Source organism: Heptranchias perlo, chromosome 1 (assembly GCF_035084215.1).
Source record: "Heptranchias perlo isolate sHepPer1 chromosome 1, sHepPer1.hap1, whole genome shotgun sequence".
Taxonomy (NCBI): Eukaryota; Metazoa; Chordata; class Chondrichthyes; order Hexanchiformes; family Hexanchidae; genus Heptranchias; species Heptranchias perlo.
Genome location: NC_090325.1, coordinates 31,872,664 through 31,895,678, shown reverse-complemented (window position 1 = coordinate 31,895,678; position 23,015 = coordinate 31,872,664). Strand labels below are relative to the sequence as shown.

General features: G+C 43.5%; 1 protein-coding gene across 3 annotated transcripts in view; it reads left to right on the top strand.

Moving 5' to 3' along the window:
* dym (dymeclin) overlaps positions 1 to 23,015 on the top strand; it is a 412,070-nt gene that overhangs the window by 47,405 nt on the left and 341,650 nt on the right. For all 3 annotated transcript variants that reach the window (XM_067983422.1, XM_067983431.1, XM_067983440.1), the window contains exons 3-6: positions 6,347 to 6,399; positions 7,082 to 7,175; positions 13,343 to 13,476; positions 15,140 to 15,212. In XM_067983422.1, the coding sequence (XP_067839523.1) occupies positions 6,347 to 6,399; positions 7,082 to 7,175; positions 13,343 to 13,476; positions 15,140 to 15,212 (354 nt within the window). The remainder of the gene's footprint in view (positions 1 to 6,346; positions 6,400 to 7,081; positions 7,176 to 13,342; positions 13,477 to 15,139; positions 15,213 to 23,015) is intronic.

Below are 23,015 nucleotides of genomic sequence, written 5' to 3'. Positions count from 1 at the left end.
TCCACTACTGTTTGGGGGCCTATAGACAATCCCCACCAACGTTTTCTGCCCCTTGGTGTTTCTTAGCTCCACCCATACAGATTCCACATCGTGATTTTCCGAGCCAATATCCTTCCTCACTATTGCGTTGATTTCCTCCTTTATTAACAACGCTACCCCACCTCCTTTCCCTTTTTGCTTGTCCTTCCTAAATATTGAATACTCCTGGATGTTCAGTTCCCATCCTTGGTCACCCTGCAGCCATGTCTCCGTAATCGCAACGATATCATAACTGTTAATATCTATCTGCGCTGTTAATTCATCTACCTCATTGCGAATGCTCCGCGCATTTAGGCTTGTCTTTTTAAGATTGCTAGTCATCTTAGTTTTATTTTGCACTATGTGTTTGCTGCTTGTGGATCAAGATCAGAATGCACATTTTTTTTCTGTTGCTGTTTGGGGTCTGTTGGAAAGAGTGAGTTGGATGAGCTGAATGGTCTTTTTTAATTTCACATTTTGTTCTTGTGCAAGCTACCCTGCACGCTAAGGGGAACAGCTTGCTCTCATCTGGAATTTAGTGACATTGAACTGAATTTGTATTATGGGATGGGGAATTTGTACAGGGAATAAATTTACTCTTATGGAATGTACCCTTCTCATGATTACATTGATGTGGAGTAGCCTGGAGTTGGAACTTCAGTGTCTTGGAGCTCATTTATATTGAACAGATCCTTTAAAATAGAAATCAGAATCTGTAAGAAATTATACAGACTTTGTTTCTCTTACTGCAGCTGCTTTCCACTCGCTTTTCTCTTTTTTTTTTCTCTCTCTTTTTCTCTTTCGTCCCCCCCCCCCCCCCCCAAAGAAAAAGACTGTCACTGACTTCATGGGGTTGAGAGGTGTAAGATGAACCCAACTGTTGATCCAGTTAAGATTAGTACTGGGACTGTAATGTAACATTTTCCTTGCTCGATGTAATGTAATACTCCTATTCCTGTGTAATAACTCTTTTCCAGAGGTGTTGCCTCTTGTATCAAATCAGTTTTCAAATTCAGATCCCAATACTTTTGTTCCTCTTTTTAGCAAGTTTTTAAAAAAATGTTCTCCTTCTCTCATTCCCTGTGCTAGGAGAGGAGAATTTTTTTTACACACCGACTTATGATGATCTGTAATGTGCTGCCTGAAAGGGTGGTGGAAGCAGATTCAAGTGTAACTTTCAAAAAGGAATTGGGTGTATACTTGAAAAGGAAAAAATTGCATGGCTATGGGAAAAAAGTGGGGGTGTGTGATTAATCGGAAAGCTCTTTCGAAGAGCCAATGCAGGCTTGATGGGCCGAAAGGTCCTCCTTTTTGTGCTGTATGATTCTAGGTGGGTGACCATCTCCCAGGCCTTTTCCGGTGGCATTCTGGAGAGGACTCGCGAGAGCGACCTGGGCCGACATGTCTTTCATGTTCTTTATTCTGTTGCCCTTTCCCTTTGTGTGTGCATTCGCAACTGTCCTCTCAACAACACAGCCCTTATTGAAAAATCTTAATATAGAGAATTGTGAGCACACAGTACTGCATCATAGCAGAGGATGTGCTACCTCACCAATATTCACTTTTTTAAAAATTAAAGATAGAAGTTAGTCTCCTTGGATCTCTCTCTTTTCATTTGGTAAAGACAATGTGTAACTGAGCCATATTTGACCAGAAGTTGTCAGGTTTGATTTGTGTTCTATTCTTGTTCTGAGCTGGCTTGACATTAGGGATGCTACAATTGGTCTTAGTGCCTCTGGGCTATGAAAAGCAGAAATCAGCCAGAGTTTGATATTCCACGCCCCCCCCCCCCCCCCCCGCCACCAATTTCGATCTGTTAGCCCTTGCTGGAAAATGTGCCTTTTTGAACAGCAGACAAGGAACATCTGAGGTTTCATTCCTGCTCTGTGCTGAAGTAGCTTATTTCACTTGTGTTGGTGCTACAGTTTGTCTGCCTGGGTTTAGGAGAAGATAAACCAGAGTTGTTGCTCCTCATCACTGACCAGTGACCCTTGCTGGAAATGTTTGGTTGTGATGGGCCCCCTAGTTGAATGGATAATGAAGAACGGCTATTTGGATGAAGTACTGAGGGATCACCACCTGTAGGCCCATACTGCATTAGGAAATGAGTAAATGGAAAAATCAGAAAGTGGAGAAAAAGATAGATCTGTTATACCATCTGAATACTTTCAGAATTTTTTTTTGTGTATATACATATTTTTAAAACCTATAGGGAGGCAACTTATTTCTACCAATACCAATCTGGAACTGGTTGCTGGGAGGTGCACAAGAGCAGACTGGGCTGAGACCCTCTGTGAATTTTCCTCATTGCCTGTAGAAGTGCCTTGACTTCATTTAACACCTTACCTGGGCTGAGGTGTTGCAGACAGCAATCCTTGTACCAATTCATGACTAGATGTGTTGGTATATGTTGACATCCTGTATGAGATGTGTGCACTTGAAAGGATGGTTAGGAGACAAGAGGAGAATTAGATTGTTCAGATAACAATGCAGCTAGTAGCTTGTATATTTGTTAATTAAGTACAAATTAGTCGATACCTGCAAGAGGTTCAATGACCTCATGAACCAATGAAAGTGAAGCTCTAGCTTTTTGTACTATCAGCTGATAATGATTTTAAAATTCTCATCCTTGTTTTCAAATCCTTCCATATCTTTACCCCTTCCAATCTGTCTAACCCCCTCAAGCCCTACAATCCTCCGAGATCTCTGCATTCCTCCAATTCCTGGCCTCTTGTGTATCTCTGATTTTCATCGCTCCACACTTCAGCTACCTAGGCCCTAAGCTCTGGAATTCACTCCCTAAACCTCTCTGCCCCTCTACCTCTCTCTCCTCCAAGACACTCCTTTAAAACCTACCCCTTTGACCAAGCTTTTGGTCTCCTGTCCTAATATTATGTGACTCAATGTCAAACTTTGTTTGATAACGCTCCTGTGAAGCGCCTTGGGATGTTTTACTACGTTAAAGGCGCTATATAAATGGTAATTGTTGTGATAATACCACTGTAGACATATTGAGACATCTACAGCTGATTCCCATGAAGTTATATGTCCAGTATTTTACATAACAAAGCCTAAATAAAAAGAATTTGAATTTAAAAACAGACTACTTACTAATATGCAATTATCAGAAAAAAAGTTAATGTTGATTAAGCCTTTGTAGTTTCCACTACATTTTAATTAACTTGCTGGGTTTTCTATAAGAGCTAGTTTAAAAATATATTGTTTTGAATTAAAAATACTGGGTAGTATAACTCAAAAACACTGCAGTCATTTGTATTCAGCTTACTTTATGAAATATCAGTTTAAAGGTGCACTGAGTTGCTGACTATCAATAGCTCTGTTTAAGGAAATGTCTTAACATTAATGACTTTATCTGAAGTGATATGTTGCCACTGGACGCTGGGTACCATTTGAAAACTTCATACATTCGTGGACCATAAATAGCAAGAAAATTGGTGGTTAAGTAAACTGAGGATAAATACTAGATGGTTGTTAGGGAGGGGATTAAAAGACTGTAATCTAATCGAGGAGTTCAGATAACATCACAAACTGCAAGACCAAAGCTCAAGCAATTTGCCAGCTGAACTGCGAGATTGGGTTACCCCTGTAATACTCTGACAGACAACTAGTATTTATATTATATATAGAGCTACTTTTGAAACATTTGACAGCAGCCGCTTTTGATATTGCGGGTTAGTATCAAGTGACGTAGTACATCACAGAATATCCGGTTATTTCAGTGCCTGCAATTCATCCTTATATTATACTATGCAAGGACATAACTGAATTTATATTTTATGAACTAATTGATGATACATGTTTTTCTTCTGTTCTCACAATCTAATTTCACGTGTTGAACTAAAGAAATATTAACATGCTACCTCCATGGCTCATTTGGTAAGTTTGCTGCCCAGTGTGGAACTGATCAGGAAGGTACAGGTTCAGTCCCTAGCCTGTGCCGAGTTAGCTGACCTCAGCAGGAAAGGTGTTAGGGAGTCGCAGTTAGGGAAAGGAAAATCAGCCAGAGTTCCCATTCCTGATTGCTGTTCGGTGACTTCTGCTGGAAAATATGCACAAGTAGATTTTGATTCGTTAGTAAGTACGGGATCAGGTTTGGATGTAATGCCTCCATGGTTAAATAACCTTTTGCTACTTGCTGTCTAGGCTTGCATATGAATGGTCACATGGGTAAGGTACTTGAGAATGTCTGGTATCCGCAGAACTGTACCCAAGCATGAGTTGAGGAGAGGAAGGAAAAAAGATTTCATGACAGTCAGTAAAAATTCTTACTTAAAATGAATTTTCTAACTGTCATTTATATAAAGAACCACCTGCTGTGCTTGCAAGCACATAGAATTTCACTCATTTAGTAACATGTTCATCCCTGTGGGCTAGTGAGTTACAGATCAATTCCTGTTCTGTTGGATAACCTCAGTATAATTCACAAGAAGCACAGGCATAAGTGAACTATCCAGACTTCCAGCAAGATTTTGACAAAATTAAAGTTCTTGGGATTTATGATATGATCTCATCTCATCTCGTGTCTCAAAATCTGAATAACTTTTGTATTGCAGGCAAATGTAGCAGCAATTTTGTGCACACCAAGATACTGCAAATGATAACAATATGAATAACCAGTTAATTTGTGTTTTGTTTGAGGGAAGAATGTTGTTCATGTCACTGGGAGAACGCCCTGCTCTTTTCTATGGGATCTTTAATGTCCACCTAAACAGCAGATGTTTGTGACTTCTGAAGGATGACCTCTGTGTGCACAATTTCAAAAATACTCCCACTGTGGGAGTACCTTCACCACACAGACTGCAGTGGTTCAAGAAGGCGTCTTACCACCACCTTCTCGAGGGCAATTAGGGATGGATAATAAATGCTGGCCTTGCCAGTGACGCCCATGTCCCATAAATGAATAAAACAAAACTAAATAAAATGTGTAAGTGGATGTGTACAGTAACAGAAAATTCAGTAAGGATAAGTATATAGTGCTGCAAATTGGAAGAAAAAATGGGCAACTTAATGTACATTATGAACGGTATTGAACTAGCTAAGTCATAGAATCATAGGATACAGCATGGAAGGAGGCCATTCGGCCCATCGAGTCCACGCCGGCTCTATGCAAGAGCAATCCAGCTAGTCCCACTCCCCTGCCATATTCACGTAGCCCTGCAAATTTTTTTCCTTTCAAGTACTTATCCAGTTCCCTTTTTGAGGGCCATGATTGAATCTGCCTCCACCACCCCCTCGGGCGGTGCATTCCAGATCCTAACCACTCGCTGTGTAAAAAAGTTTTTCCTCATGTCATCTTTGGTTCTTTTGCCAATCACCTTAAATCTATGCCCTCTGGTTCTTGACCCTTCCGCCATGGGAACAGTTTCTCTCTATCTACTCTGTCTAGACCCTTCATGATTTTGAATACCTCTATCAAATCTCCTCGCAACCGTCTCTGTTCCAAGGAGAACAACCCCAACTTCTCCAGTCTATCCACGTAACTGAAGTGCCATATCCCTGGAATCGTTCCAGTAAATCTCTTCTGCACCCTCTCTAAGGCCTTCACATCTTTCCTAAAGTGCGGTGTCCAGAACTGGACACAGTACTCCAGTTGTGGCCGAACCAGTGTTTTATAAAGGTTCATCGTGACTTCCATACTTTTGTACTCTATGCCCTGCCACCTTCAACGATTTGTGTACATATACCCCCAGATCTCTCTGTTCCTGTACCCCTTTGAGTTGTGCCCTCTAGTTTATATTGCCTCTCCTCGATCTTCCGACCGAAATGTATTACTTCACATTTTTCTGCGTTAAATTTCATATGCCACGTGTCCGCCCATTCCACCAGTGTTTCTATATCCTCTTGAAGTCTATCACTGTCCTCCTTACTGTTTACTACCCTTCCAAGTTTTGTGTCATCTGCAAATTTTGAAATTGTGCCCTGTGCATCCGAGTCATTAATATATATCAAGATATATATTAATGACCATATATTAAGTGTGGTTGAGTGAGATCTAGGAGTGTTAGCACATTTTGATTTAACAAGTCCTGTCACTCTGGAGCACCAACCAATTAAGCAAAAAAAAATGCAGCACAGTTTGTGACTTTCCATATATTGCTTTTGATGCTCAATTAGAAATTTTGGTTACTGAGAATAATGGTGGAGAATTTTTTTCATAGTATTTTGAGTGCCTTGATTTGATCACCTACGTTCTTTGCCTAATAGCTCCATAAGGTTAACAAAGTAATTGTATAGCTGTTGATCAGGCCATACAAAAATGATTTTGTTTTAAAGTAGTGTAACTGTTATGGTTGTCTTTCTCTTGCAGTGCTGATACACAGCTCTTGGAAGAGGCAACGCTTTCAATCTCCAAATCACTAAGTAAGTGTGTTCATATCTTAAATCATATCGAAGCATTTGACTCGTGTTTGATAACTTTACAATTCTTCTTGGTGCCACCAACATTTACAAAAATTAAATTCAACTTACTATTTCCCTTTTTGGTTCCTTGATGGCAGAGGTTCAGTCACCAGGAAGGGTCCAAATTCAATCCACAGTCGAGCTAAGTGATTTTAAAGCTGGAGCAGAAGTAGAACTTGCAATTCGCCTCCTGTGTGTCAGAGTTCCGGTGGGAGGGCAGGGGGACTCTAGGGTTCCCGCTATCTAGTAACCCCTGTTGGAAAGCACGTGTGAAGACATTGAATAATGTCTCCCATGGTCAAATGGCCTACTTTTATTGTTTAGCTTTGCATAAGAAAAATCGTAGTTTGGGCAAGGTACTGGAGAGTGTTGATGACTGTAGAACTGTAGCCCGTTGTAATTTGCTATCTTTCAGAAAATAAGTAGGAAATTTTAACCCTTTATCTTAAATCTGTAAGGAACACCTAATTTGCATTTGCGGCAGTAATTTAAATGAGAAAATATACATTCGGAATAAGTTATAAATCTGTACTTGAATGAGCCTCTTCACTTTCACTTTCAAAACCTTTTCAAAGTGACATTTATGTTTTGCATGCTCTTAACGTTCATTAAATGGGGCTGACTTTTTGTATGTTTCTTTCAGTTGAGAACAATCCGCGAACAGGGAACTTACAAGCTCTTGTTAAGATTTTCCTCAGCAGAACCAATGAACTAAAGATCTCAGCTGAATGTCAAGAGTAAGTCAGCAATGTATTATCAATGTATAATGCTTTCAAAATTATTTAACCAAAAAAAAGGACAGATTCCGTGCCAACACTGTTACCGCTGTCAATGTCTCCAAAGTTAACTTTATTACATTCTGTTGCCGTATATATCCTATTCTGTGGCATCTAGTGCAAATTTTGCTTCCAGTTTAATGCTGATCTCCACCCTCCTCCCAGGACCAGATGTCATGTAGAGGCAAGTCATCCATCTTCCCCAGTGGTGGCTTCACTCTTCCCTTTCACCTCCCCTTGCCCCCCCCCCCCCCCCCCGAAGCCAATGGTTGATTGGTCTACAACTGATTAGATTTTTAAAAATTCATTCATGGGATGTGGGCGTCGCTGGCAAGGCCGGCATTTATTGCCCATCCTTAATTGCCCTCGAGAAGGTGGTGGTGAGCTGCCTTCTTGAACCACTGCAGTCCATGTGGTGACGGTTCTCCCACAGTGCTGTTAGGAAGGGAGTTCCAGGATTTTGACCCAGCGACGATGAAGGAGAGGCGATATATTTCCAAGTCGGGCTGGTGTATGACTTGGAGGGGAACGTGCAGGTGGTGGTGTTCCCATGTGCCTGCTGCTCTTGTCCTTCTAGGTGGTAGAGGTCGCGGGTTTGGGAGGTGCTGTCGAAGAAGCCTTGGCGAGTTGCTGCAGTGCATCCTGTGGATGGTACACACTGCAGCCACTGTGTGCCGGTGGTGAAGGGAGTGAATGTTTAGGGTGATGGATGGGGTGCCAATCAAGCGGGCTGCTTTGCCCTGGATGGTGTTGAGCTTCTTGAGTGTTGTTGGAGCTGCACTCATCCAGGCAAGTGCAGAGTATTCCATCACACTCCTGACTTGTGCCTTGTAGATGGTGGAAAGGCTTTGGGGAGTCAGGAGGTGAGTCACTCGCCGCAGAATACCCAGCTATTGTAGCCACAGTGTTTATGTGGCTGGTCCAGTTAAGTTTCTGGTCAGTGGTGACCGCCAGGATGTTGATGGTGGGGGATTTGTCAATGGTACTGCCGTTGAATGTCAAGGGTAGGTGGTTAGACTCTCCTTGTTGGAGATGGTCATTGCCTGGCACTTGTCTGGTGCGAATGTTACTTGCCACTTATGAGCCCAAACATGGATGTTGTCCAGGTCTTGCTGCATGCGGGCTCGGACTGCTTCATTATTTGAGGGGCTGCGAATGGAACTGAACACTGTGCAATCATCAGCGAACATCCCCATTTCTGACCTTATGATGGAGGGAAGGTCTTTGATGAAGCAGCTGAAGATGGTTGGGCCTAGAACACTGCCCTGAGAAACTCCTGCAGCAATGCCCTGGGGCTGAGATGATTGACCTCCAACAACCACTACCATCTTCCTTTGTGCTAGGTATGACGCCAGCCACTGGAGAGTTTTCCCCATGATTCCCACTGACTTCAATTTTACGAGGGCTCCTTGGTGCCACACTCGGTCAAATGCTGCCTTGATGTCAAGGGCAGTCACTTTCACCTCACCTCTGGAATTCAGCTCTTTTGTCCATGCTGGACCAAGGCTGTAATGAGGTCTGGAGCCGAGTGGTCCTGGTGGAACCCAAACTGAGCATCGGTGAGTAAGTGCCGCTTGATAGCACTGTCGACGACACCTTCCATCACTTTGCTGTTGATTGAGAGTAGACTGATGGGGCGGTAATTGGCCGGATTGGATTTGTCCTGCTTTTTGTGGACAGGATATACCTGGGCAATTTTCCACATTGTCAGGTAGATGCCAGTGTCGTAGTTGTACTGGAACAGCTTAGCTAGAGGCGCAGCTAGTTCTGGAGCACAAGTCTTCAGCACTACAGCTGGGATGTTGTCTGGGCCCATAGCCTTTGCTGTATCCAGTGCGCTCAGCCGTTTCTTGATATCACGTGGAGTGAATCGAATTGGCTGAAGACTGACTTCTGTGACAGTGGGGATATCGGGTGGAGGCCGAGATGGATCATGCACTCGGCACTTCTGGCTGAAGACTCCGCCATCATTGAGGATGGGGATGTTTACAGAGCCTCCTCCTCCCGTTAGTTGTTTAATTGTCCACCACCATTCACGACTGGATGTGGCAGGACTGCAGAGCTTTGATCTGATCAGTTGGTTGTGGAATCGCCTAGCTCTGTCTATAGCATGTTGCTTCCGCTGTTTAGCATGCATGTAGTCCTGTGTTGTAGCTTCACCAGATTGGCACCTCATTTTTAGGTATGCTCCCAATGGAAGCTCCCAAATTGTGTGTGTATTGATAACTAAACCGTTCATTCCTTTTACATAAGTGCCTAAAACAATCATTGAGAAAACAATATTTGGCCCATTGAGCCCAGCCATCTGCAGATCACGTTCAACCTGTTCTACTGCTGATTTTATGTAACCTACTCAGTCGCCATAGGGAGGCAACTCTTTTACCTGTTTTTGGAGGAATTAAGACTTGCATTTATACTGCATCTTAATGCATCCTCAGGATATTCCAAAGCATTTTACAGCCATTCATTATGATCATGGCTGATCCTCTATATCAATACGATATTCCTGCTCTCTCCCCATACTCCTTGATGCCCTCTGTGTCTAGAAATCTATCTATCTCCTTAAATATATTCAGTGACTTGGCTTCCACAGCCTTCTGAGGTAGAGAATTCTACAGGTTCACCACCCTCTGAGTGAAGAAATTTCTCCATCTCAGTCCTAAATGTCCCTCCCCGTATCCTGAGACTGTGACTCCTCGTTCTAGACCCCCCAGCCAGGGGAAACATCCTCCCTGTATCCAGTCTGTCCAGCCCTGTCAGAATTTTATACGTTTCAACGCGATCCCCTCTCAATCTTCTAAACTCAAGTGAATACAGGCCGAGTCGACCCAATCTCTCCTCACACGACAGTCCTGCCATCCCAGGAATCAGTCTGGTGAACCTTTGCTACACTCCCTCTATGGTAAGTATATCCTTTCTTAGGTAAGGAGACCAAAACTGCACACAATACTCCAGGTGTGGTCTCACCAAGGCCCTATATAACTGCAGTAAGACATCCTTGCTCCTGTACTCAAATCCTCTTGCAATGAAGGCTAACATACAATTTGCCTTCCTAATTGCTTGCTGCACCTGCATGTTTGCTTTCAGTGACTGGTGTACAAGGACACCCAGGTCCTTTTGTACATCAAAATTTCCCAATCTATCACCATTTAAATAATACTCTGCCTTTCTGTTTTTCCTTCTGAAGTGGATAACTGCACATTTATCCACGTTATACTGCATCTGCCATGTATTTGCCCACTCACTCAACTTGTCTAAATCGCCTTGAAGCCTCTTTGCTGCATCCTCACAACTCACAATCCCACCTAGATTTTTGTCGTCAGCAAACTTGGAAATATTACATTTGGTTCCCTCATCCAAATCATTGATATATATTGTGAATAGCTGGGGCCCAAGCACTGATCCCTGCAGTACCCCACTAGTCACCGCCTGCCACCCCGAAAAAGACCCATTTATTCTTACTCTGTTTCCTGCCTGTTAACCAATTTTCAATCTATGCCAATATATTACCCCCAATCCCATGTGCTTTAATTTTGCACACTATCCTCTTATGTGGGCCTTTATCAAAGGCCTTCTGAAAATTCAAATAAACCATATCCACAGGTTCTCCCTTATCTATTCTACTCGTCACATCCTCAAAAAAAATTCCAGTAGTTTTGTCAAACACGATTTCCCTTTCATAAATCCATGTTGACTTTGTCTAATCCCATTGATATTTTCTAAGTATCCTGTTATCACATCCTTTATAATAGATTCTAGCACCTTCCCTACTACTGATGTTAGGCTAACTGGTCTGTAGTTCTCTGTTTTTTCCCTCCCTCCTTTTTTAAATAATGGGGTTACATTTGTCACGCTCCAATCTGCAGGAACTGTTCCATAATCTATAGAATTTTGGAGGGAAAAATCAGCTTGGGCTCTTGCTATTAATCATTGTTGAATCCTTCTTGAGAATGCATGTGTGGATAGAATGAGGCTCAGATTAATGCCCTCTGCAGTCAAATAGCCTACCAATATTCTATGTTTAGGCTCACACATTTGGAATGGGCACTTGAGAGGTACTGTCAGGCTCCCCATAAGAATCAGTGCCCCCAAGAGCTTGGAAAGGTTGGGAGGAGATGGGGTGATGACTAAGAAAAGAAATAACTTTCATTTATGTCATGCATTTCATGTCCTCAAAGCGCTTCACAGCCAATAAATTTCTTTAGAAGTATAGTCACTGTTACTTTGTTGGTAAATGCTGCAGCCAATTTGCCCATAGTAAGGACCCACAAACTGCATTGAGAATAAACCTAAACTAACAGATTTCAAAGTCAGTTACATTGTTGTTTGTTTAAGTTTTACTTTTTTGTGCCAAACAAACCTTCTCTGAGAGGCAACTTCCTTCAACATCCTATTTACATGGAACATTTTACTAAGGGGTGGAGCTACAATTGCTCCCTTCTTCCCACCCCTCTCCCACATACATACATTGAGAGTCTGAGAAACAAAAGCATGGTAATATTAGTAAAGCAATTGCATGGAATTAATTGAACCATATATTGAAACAAAGCTTCCAAATTGTTTCTGCAGTTCCCTTACAAACCCATACTGCTAGCTACAGAGATAGCAATCCAGTGACGCAAGATAATTACTAACATACTGAAAGATCTGTTTTCTCATGCCCCCAGTTTGATTTATATGTAGTATGGAGTGCCTGTGCTCAACATTTCTGTCATGTTTACCAATAACAACCATAAATTGCATATTAATTATGACCAGTGTCCTTGATGGTAACTTTTGTTTTAACAAAAAATAGCAAGCAATATTGACCAATAAGATCGTCATACCACAATGCAGCAATAATACCACAGTTCAGGACTATCTTCATTAATTATAGTAGAACTCTTTTATTAGATTAACATTTTATTGGTAAATCCTTTATAGTGCCAGGCTACATTTCAGTGTGGCATGCCTTTCATATGGTATATGGCAATGTCTGGGTCTTTAAATTGGTAATGCCTTGATGCACGTTTGGCATTTTGGGGTAGCAAAATATATTTTAAAAAAAGATCATGCCCATATACCCTGTTGTTTAATATAAAAGGGGTGACATTCCTATCTCCTAAATTTGATGGAAAAAGTCAGATTGAATGCAAAACAGGATTTCATGTCCAAAACATTGTGGTGCAGAAATCATGTCTAAATCTCCTCTCGCCCTTCTCTATGACCTCCTCCATTACTAGAATCTACCTGAATCCTCTGTTCCCCTTACTCTGGCCTTTTCTGCATGTCCTCCCCACCTCCCATTCGCCCTAACGTTGGAAGCTGTGCCTTCAGCCGTGCAGGCCCTACGCTCAGGATTTCCCTCCCTGTACCCCTCAGCCTCTCTGCCTCCCTTAAAGCCCACCTCTTTGATCAAGCTTTTGTCACCCTTCCTAATATTTCCGTCTTTGGCTCGATATTCATTTTTTTGATTGCATCTCTGTGAAGTGCCTTTTGGACATTTTTAATGTTAAATACAAGTTGTCGTTGTTGTCGTACTCCTTCTTCCCCGCTGTACCTGGGTTGCTTTGGTACAGCTCCAAATGTCCAATGACTGAGCTATTGGCAGAAGTCTGGAATCAAATCATCATGTTGGCAATGTTATGGCTTGTGGTCCGACATTTTTTTTAATTGAGCCAATTCTCAAGTAGTGAAGATGAACTGTGAAGTTCGTTATACTGAATAAGCTTTGTGAGATAAATCGATTGCTCATTTACCCTATTTGTGAGAACTAGCTAGTTCTTTTCCTAGAACCTGATTATAATGCTGATGAGTAACCGGTCAGCCGGGTGAACCTGTGATGGTTTTACTTATTTTGTGTGGTAATCCATTAGTGTGTCTGTTTTTTAAAAAATACATTGAATACTTTGTGTAGAACTTTCTGGTGTACACTTGTGATTTCCATAATATTGAGTTATCAAAAAATATAAACTCACTTTGCAAAAGTACATGCCGTCATTGAGTTATTGTAGCTAAATGCACAGTAACTATTGAAAGGAATGTATTTTTAATGGCATGTACTGGTCAATGTTTCCTAATGTGGTTTATGATATCTGGTTGTAAATTGCAAATTCATAATTCTTGTCATGTTTGTATTTTCCCATCAGCCAGCTGTTTATTTGGCAGGCCCACAATGCCCTGTTTATCATTCGCTGTTTATTGAAAGTCTTTGTCAGCCAGATGCCCGAAGAGGAGCTGCAGCTTAATTTCACTTATCAAGAGAGGGCACCAGTGGCTTATGGTGAGCAAAACAAAAATGAAAAGCAATTGACTTAAGATTCTTGGTTAACTTTATTGCTGTATATTTGTCTTTAGCGTCATGTTTTTGAGTTTTAGTTGAGTCTTTAAATTTTAATTACTGTTTATCTTCCATTATGTATCTTTTAAAAATGGACCTTTTTTTATTTTTATCTCCACATCTTTCCTGCACTCACTGACTCAAGTTGGGGTGGGGTCCAATTTTCTGGGTGTCATTTGTCCACTGGTACCTTATCCCAATGACCCTATACACTGAGTGTTGGCAGCTTGTTCAATCACAGGACGCACCACAGCTGAACCTGATCTTGTCCTCGCCTTGTGCGTGTGCACCTGAATTTTCCAATAAGAATCACTGGACGTTTCCCCCCCCCCCCACCCCGCCTCACTAACCCTGCCAAATTTTAGCACCCTTGACTGCAGAGACCTCTCTGCGTAATGTGTTTAGAAATGTCTGCTAAAAAGACAGGAGAAGATACCATTCAGAGAAAATAACCAAATGACACAAAATTGGATTATTGTAAATGAATACAATGAATCAGCCACAATACATCAGGTTTGGAATTATACAAGAATAATTTGTTTTCCAGGATTCTGGCATGATTACTTCTATGACTTATAATGCAAACATGTTTTTTTTTGTCTTTGTTGCTTATTTAGGGGTCTCTAAAGCTGCTTTTATATTCAGTTTAGTAAGCTGCTAGGGCTATCTGAAGTTCTGAAAAACAGCATCAGCTGCCCAAAGGAAAACTGAAATCAAATTGTTTTATTCATATACAGCAATAGAGAGGTAGTAAGTCAACAAATAAGAAAAATTGACAATTCAGATGACAACAGGACAAAAATATTAAGACCTTGCGATTCCCCTTCTGATTCCCTAGGATCTGGGGACCTCAGTTTGGGAACTCATGTCCTAAACAGCAAAGTTTCCTTATATAGTCTCTACTGGGGCAAGTATTAATTTTAATGTTCAAATACACCAAGAATATAATGTAAAAAGAGAAATCCCCTGAAATTTTCTAATGATTTCTCCTGAAGATGCTGAATCATGCTGGGGTATGGTTCCACAGGTGCTGGTACCCCTCCGATAGCTCCTCCACGTGGCCATTCATGTGTAAACCTAGACAGTGAGTGTCAGTATAGTATCTGACTACGAAGAGCACAACAATGGAGCCCAATCCTGTCATCCCTGACTATTGCACACATGCACTTTCTAGCAGGGATTGCTGGATTGTGATCAGGGGCAGGAACTCTAGTTGATTTCTCTTCAGCTAACTCAGCCCTTACTGGGGATCGAACCTGAGATGTTCCTGGCCTGCATTGTTTAGTTCTATACAGGCCAATGTAAATTGCCAACCGAGCTGTCAGGAAACCAATACTGAGAGTATTTGGGAGCAGTAATGTGTACTGAGAAATGATAAACTGATCAGTCCCCTGAATTGTGCTGCTGCATACTGAGCACAGACTTGTGGGATCTGGGTGAGGGCAGAGTTAGAGTGAAGTAGAGTAGGGGGGTGAGTGGAAGATCTAAATTTGCTGTTGAATTATTTACATATCAAAGAAAGATAACAAATATACAGCAATAGATGCAGGGACAGCTGAACTTCCTTTTGTATATTTATATATTTAAGTAAATCTCTATCTTTCAGGGGCTGAGGCAGAAGATCTCCTGGAGGAATTGATGTGTAACCTAGTACATCTTATTATTGAATTACCTTTGTTGTAAGTTTCTGTGCTAATACACTATTTAGCTCAAACTGTGTGGTTTTGCCTTATATATGATGTGTGGTAATATTCGTAACTTTAGTACTTTCTTTATGCTATTTAGAGTGGTACCCTGAAGGACTCAGTGGACCATCGGGTTAGCACACTAGCTTTTTGCCCCCAAGACCTGGGCACAAATCCAATCCAGAGTAATGTGATTAAGATCTCCCTTGTCTGTTGGCTGTAAAAGATTCTGTGTGTTCAGAGTTATACAGCACGGATAGAGGCCCTTCGGCCCATCGTGTCCACGCCGGCCATCAAGCCTAATCCCATATTCCAGCATTTGGTCCGTAGCCTTGTATGCTATGGCATTTCAAGTGCTCATCCAAATGCTTCTTGAATGTTGTGAGGGTTCCTGCCTCCACAACCCTTTCAGGCAGTGAGTTCCAGACTCCAACCACCCTCTGGGTGAAAAAGTTCTTTCTCAAATCCCCTCTAAACCTCCCGCCTTTTACCTTGAATCTATGCCCCCTTGTTATAGAACCCTCAACGAAGGGAAAAAGCTCCTTCGTATCCATCCTATCTGTGCCCCTCAAAATTTTGTACACCTCAATCATGTCCCCCCTCAGCCTCCTCTGTTCCAAGGAAAACAAACCCAATCTTCCCAGTCTCTCTTCATAGCTGAAGCGCTCCAGCCCTCGTAACATCCTGGTGAATCTCCTCTGCACCCTCTCCAAAGCGATCACATCCTTCCTGTAGTGTGGCGTCCAGAACTGCACACAGTACTCCAGCTGTGGCCTAACCAGTGTTTTATACAGCTCCATCATAACCTCCTTGCTCTTATATTCTATGCCTCGGCTAATAAAGGCAAGTATCCCATATGCCTTCTTTACCACCTTATCTACCTGTTCTGCCGCCTTCAGGGATCTGTGAACTTGCACACCAAGATCCCTCTGACCCTCTGTCTTGCCTAGGGTCCTCCCATTCATTGTGTATTCCCTTGCCTTGTTAGTCCCTCCAAAGTGCATCACCTCGCACTTTTCCGGGTTAAATTCCATTTGCCACTGTTCTGACCATCCCATCTATATCGTCCTGCAGACTGAGGCTATCCTCCTCGCTATTTACCACCCTACCAATTTTTGTATCATCAGCGAACTTACTGATCATACCTTTTACATTCATATCCAAGTCATTAATGTAGACCACAAACAGCAAGGGACCCAGCACCGATCCCTGTGGTACCCCACTGGCCACAGGCTTCCAGTCACAAAAACAACCTTCGACCATCACCCTCTGCCTTCTGCCACTAAGCCAGTTTTGTATCCAAAGTGCCAAGGCACCCTGGATTCCATGGGCTCGTACCTTCTTGACCAGTCTCCTGTGCGGGACTTTATCGAAGGCCTTACTGAAATCCATGTATACCACATCCACTGCGTTACCCTCATCCACACGCCTAGTCACCCCCTCAAAAAATTCAATCAAATGAGTCAGACATGATCTTCTCTTGACAAAGCCATGTTGACTATCCCTGATTAATCCTTGCTTCTCCAAGTGGAGACTAATTTTGTCCTTCAGAATTTTTTCCAATAATTTTCCTACCACTGATGTTAGGCTCACTGGCCTATAGTTCCCCGTTTTTTCCCTACTCCCCTTCTTGAATAATGGTACTACATTAGCGGTTCTCCAGTCCTCTGGCACATCCCCTGTGGCCAGAGAGGTTCTGAATATATGTGTTAGAGCCCCCGCAATTTCCCCCTTTGCCTCACACAGTAGCCTGGGATACATTTCGTCCGGGCCTGGGGATTTATCCATTTTTAGGCCTGCTAAAACCGCCAATACCTCCTCCCGCTCGATGTTAATATGTTCGAGTATATCACAGTCCCCCTGCCGTATTTCTATGTCTACATCGTCCTTCTCCATAGTGAAAACAGATGCAAAAAATTCATTTAGAACCCCTCCTACATCTGCCGGCTCCACACACACATTGCCATTTTTGTCCCTAATGGGCCCTATTTTTTCCCTAGTTATCCTCTTACCCTTAATATACTTATAAAACATCTTAGGATTTTCCTTTATTTTGCTCGCCAGTGTTATTTCATGGCCCCTCCTTGATCTCCTAATTTCTTTTTTAAGTATCCCCCTGCACTTTTTGTACTCCTCTAGGGCTTCCTCCGTCTTTAGCCTTTTGTATCTGCCAAAAGCCCTCCTTTTTTTCCTAATCCATTCTCGTATATCCCCTGACATCTAAGGTTCCCTGGAGTTCTTGGAACCACCCTTGACCTTTACGGGAACATGTTGCCATTGTATGGTCTCAATCTCCCTTCTGAGACTCCCATTGCTCCGATGCGGATTTTCCTACAAGCAGCTGATCCCAGTCCATTTTGGCCAGATCCTGCCGTATCCTATTAAAATTGGCCTTCCCCCAATTTAGAACCTTTATTTCCGGCCCCTCCCTGTCCTTTTCCATGACCACCTTAAATCTCACCGAATTATGGTCACTGTCACCAAAGTGCTCACCTACTAGCACTTCTTCCACTTGGCCGGCCACATTCCCTAGAATTAGGTCCAGTACCGCCCCCTCTCTTGTAGGACTTTCTACATGCTGGCTCAAAAAGCTCTCCTGGATGCACGTTAAGAATTTTGTACCCTCTAAGCCTTTTACACTCTGAGTATCCCAGTTAATATTGGGGAAGTTGAAATCCCCCACTATTATTACCCTATTATTTGCACAATTTTCTGAGATTTGCCTACATATCTGTTCCTCTATCTCCCCCTGACTGTTTGGGGGCCTATAGTACACTCCCATCAAAGTGCTTGCCCCCTTTTTGTTTTTAAGCTCCACCCATATGGCCTCATTAGAGGAACCTGCTAATATATCATCCCTCCTTATGGCAGTAATTGATTCTTTAATTAATATTGCGACCCCCCCTCCTCTTATACCTCCCCCTCTGTCTCGCCTGAAGATTCTGTACCCCGGAATATTGAGCTGCCAGTCTTGCCCCTCCCTCAACCATGTCTCTGTGACAGCAACAATATCATACTCCCATGTGTTTATCAACACCTTCAGTTCATCCACCTTATTCGCAAGACTCCTTGCATTAAAATAGATGCCATCCAGCCTTGCCCTTACATATTTGCCCTGTCTTCTAAGCTGACTTTTTTTCTCTATATTTGGCTGCACATCACCCCCTATTGTAGCTCCACTCTGTATCCCACCCCCCTGCCAAGTTAGTTTAAACCCTCCCCAACAGTGCTAGCAAACCTCCCCGCAAGGATATTTGTCCCGCTCTGGTTCAGGTGCAACCCGTCCGACTTGTACAAGTCCCACCTTCCCCAGAAGCAGGCCCAGTGATCCAGGAAACTGAAACCCTCCCTCCTGCACCAACTCTTTAGCCACGCATTCATCTGTTCTATCCTCCTATTTCTATACTCACTAGCCCGTGGCACTGGGAGTAATCCAGAGATTACAACCTTTGAGGTCCTGCTCTTTAATCTTCTACCTAGCTCCCTAAATTCTTGATGCAGGACCTCATCTCCCTTCCTACCTATGTCGTTGGTCCCAATGTGGACCACGACCTCTGCCTGCTCACCCTCCCCCTTGAGAATGCCCTGTAGCCGCTCAGTGACATCCATGACCCTGGCACCAGGGAGGCAACAAACCATCCTGGAGTCACATTTACGGCCACAGAAACGCCTGTCTGTTCCCCTTACGATAGAATCCCCTACCACTATAGCTCTTCCACTCTTTTTCCTCCCAGCCTGTGCAGCAGAGCTACCCCTGGTGCCAGGAAGTTGGCTGCTGCTGCCTTCCCCTGATAAGTCATCCCCCTCAACAATACCCAAAGCGGTATATTTGTTTGAGAGGGGGATGGCCACAGGGGACCCCTGCACTGCCTGCCTGCTTCTCTTACTCTGCCTGGTGGTCACCCAATTACTTCCTGCCTGTACAATCTTTACCTGTGGTGTGACCATCTCACTAAACGTGCTATCCACGACGTTCTCAGCATCGTGAATGCTCCATAATTAATCCATCCGCAGCTCCAGTGCCGCAATGCGGTTTGTCAGTACCTGCAGCTGGATACATTTCCCGCACACATGGTCGTCAGGGACACCGGAAGGGTCCCTGATTTCCCACATAGAGCAGGAAGAGCATAACACGGGGCTGGGCTGTCCTGACATGACTTACCCTTTATCTAATTAATTCAAATTAAATGAATCCCACCAATTTCACTTCAATTAAAAGGTATACTCAAGGGCCCTTGCTGAACATCAGTCCCCCACTACACAACAGAGACCCGAGAATCCACAAACTCTAACTTTAGACAAATTCAGCAGGAAAATACTCACCAGCCAATCAGTTACCTCTTCCTTGGTGACTTCCCACTTGGATTACTTTTTGCTTCTTATTTATCTTAGGTCCAGGAGTTAAGTCCCTGAAAACAAAATATAAAATCGAACCTACCCTTTAAATTCCCAAAAGGTTCGAGGAGGTGGGAGGGTGGGAGTCACTACTAGTGTAGTGTCTCGGGTTTAGCAACCGCTCCACCTATATACGGGTACCAATGAATTGGCCCCGCCCCCTGCCTTTGAAAAAGCCCGCGAAGCTCTTTCCCCTCAGGCCTCTGCTGCTCCCTTTATCGACTCGCCGCCGCTCCAACCAGGTCCGCTCCTCCTTCCCCGCTGCCGACCGCTCTGTGGGAGAGAGAAAGAAAGGCTCCTCCTCCGCCGCTGTCGACACTGGTCTGAGGCCTACCTGAGCCTCGGGGCTCCCTTTATCGACTCGCCACCGCTCCCGCCGCTCCAACCAGGTCCGCTCCTCTTTCCCCGCTGCCGACCGCTCTGTGGGAGAGAGAAAGAAAGGCTCCTCCTCCGCCGCTGTCGACACTGGTCTGAGGCCTACCTGAGCCTCGGGGCTCCCTTTATCGACTCGCCACCGCTCCCGCCGCTCCAACCAGGTCCGCTCCTCTTTCCCCGCTGCCGACCGCTCTGTGGGAGACAGAAAGAAAGGCTCCTCCTCCGCCGCTGTCGACGCTGGTTTGTGCAATCTCAATCCAGTTCTTGGAAGGCGTGAGCTCACAGGGCAAAAGTGCCTCTAATCTAGCAGTAGATTGGCACTCAGGTCACAGGATGGTTTGTGTGGGAAGCGGAAAACATCAGATTGATTCAGTAGATCGAGTTCTTCTGAGGTCGGAGTTGAGGAAGTGATGAGCATAAAAATGCAATGGCAAAAAATGTTTTTAAAAAGAGAGATGCTAAATAGAGGACTGGCATTTCTCTTCAGGAAGAAAGATCAATGGGTGAGTTGCCTTCAGCTGATGGCTTTTATTCATCTGCTGGCAAATTACCAAGTTCGACAGTCGAGGAAGCCGTTCTCCCTTGTCGCTGGAAATGTGTATGTGTACATATGTGTGTGTGCGTTTGTTTTAGGGAGAGGGGAAGACAACAAAAGACAGTTACAGACCTGAGCAGATCTTTCCTCAATCTGCATTTTGGGCAGGAGTCAGTACAGAGCACTTCCAGGTTAATTACAAGAAAACGACACAGGGCAAAAGTGCCTCTAATGTTCCTTGTACTCTTATCTCAACTATGTGCTTTATAAACATGAAAATGCTGGTGCCTCCTAATTGCGCCAGTGTGGAGTCTTCCTTTGTTGTCTGTGCCATTTTAGTAATTAGACAGGTACCTGACAGACATGTGCTAAAGTTATGTATTTTCTTTTCCTCCTCTTTCAGGTCTCCCATGTCTATTTGTCAGCTAAAGGCCAGGCATTGCCCTCAGTACAATGCTGCACTTTAGTAAATCACAAAGGAGGTGTTGGTGAATAGCCCTGACTCAATCTGATGTATATTCCCTGTTCAGTTCTTCACTCTCCCACTCTCCATCTCTCCCAAACAGTAAAATGCTTAGCTGGTAATGAGAGCTAGTCACATGGGTTATTTAGTATTATTTAATATCCTGGAGTTTGATTAAAATCTGAGGAGGCAAGTTTATTGTGCCATTACCTGTGTTTAATACTATAACTTGAAGGGATCAAAAATATTTGTTGCAATAATCTTGTGTTGTCTTACTTAGTATATTCTTGCTTCTGCGTTATTTTAATAAAATTAAATTTGAACAAGGTGATCTTTTCGATTACCTTCCTGGACAGAATGCATACATTTGCAGGACTAATTAATACACTCAAATTTTATTAAGATATGTCCTCCAATCACATTAGAATGCAGTAAAACCAGTGAACAGAATGTCAGCTATAGAAAGTGATAAATTATCCAATTATTCAACAATTAGTTTTGCTCATTCTGCCTGATGTCCAGTGAGGGTGGTGTTCTTCCAGTGACCATATTTTTTTTAATTCGTTCATGGGATGTGGGTGTCGCTGGCAAGGCCAGCATATATTGCCCATCCCTAATTGCCCTTGAGAAGATGGTGGTGAGTCGCCGCCTTGAACTGCTGCAGTCTGTGCGGTGAAGGTTCTCCCACAGTGCTGTTAGGTAGGGAGTTCCAGGATTTTGACCCAGCGACGATGAAGGAACGGCGATATATTTCCAAGTCGGGATGGTGTGTGACTTGGAGGGGAACGTGCAGGTGGTGTTGTTCCCATGTGCCTGCTGCCCTTGTCTTTCTAGGTGGTAGAGGTCATGGGTTTGGGAGGTGCTGTCGAAGAAGCCTTGGCGAGTTGCTGCAGTGCATCCAGTGGATGGCGCACACTGCAGCCACTGTGCGCCGGTAGAGAAGAGAGTGAATGTTTAGGGTGGTGGATGGGGTGCCAATCAAACGGGCTGCTTTGTCCAGGATGGTGCCGAGCTTCTTGTGTTGTTGGAGCTGCACTCATCCAGGAAAGTGGAGAGTATTCCATCACACTCCTGACCTGTGCCTTGTGGATGGTGGAAAGGCTTTGGGAAGTCAGGAGGTGAGTCATTCACTGCAGAATACCCAGCCTCTGACCTGCTCTTGTAGCCATAGTATTTATGTGGCTGGTCCAGTTAAGTTTCTGGTCAATGGTGACCCCCAGGATGTTGATGGTGGGGGATTCGGCGATGGTAATGCCGATGAATGTCAAGGGGAGGTGGTTAGATTCTCTCTTGTTGGAGATGGTCGTTGCCTGGCACTTGTCTGGCGCGAATGTTACTTGCCACTTATGAGCCCAATCCTGGATGTTGTCCAGGTCTTGCTGCATGCGGGCATGGACTGCTTCATTATCTGAGGGGTTGCGAATGGAACTGTCCACTGTGCAATCATCAGCGAACATCCCCATTTCTGACTTTATGATGGAGGTAAGGTCATTGATGAAGCAACTGAAGATGGCAGTATTTGGTGGCAATGGATTTTGTGATTTTCAGGATGATAGTTAGCTTGAACCTCCCTTTTCACCATCCAAAGACTTCAGGACCACTTGTGCTTGTGCTCAATTCACACCTGCAGCAGAGTAAATTTGAGGCTAAAACATAGCATAGAACAGCAACTTGTCTTCCTATTTGACTGCTTCTGTACCCACTCAAATGGTTGGCTTGTTGAAACAACTGTGTTGGGTTGGGGGAGTGGTTATTAGAAGAAGGGTTCGGAAACTGACTGGTAAATTTTATTCAATATGTGTGGCCAAACCAAACTGGCTGGGCACGTTGGGGAGCTCCACTTTCCTTCAAAGTTTGTGAACCACCACATGGGCACGAGCATGTAACACAATAGATTTCTGTATACATAGATACTCTTGAGTTTTGAAGGAAATGGGACCTTGTTGTCTGGGAGCAATATAATCTAGTTGGAGTAAGTAGGTAGGATCTAATGCTTCTCAACACCTTGGCCTGTGAATGTAAAAATCAT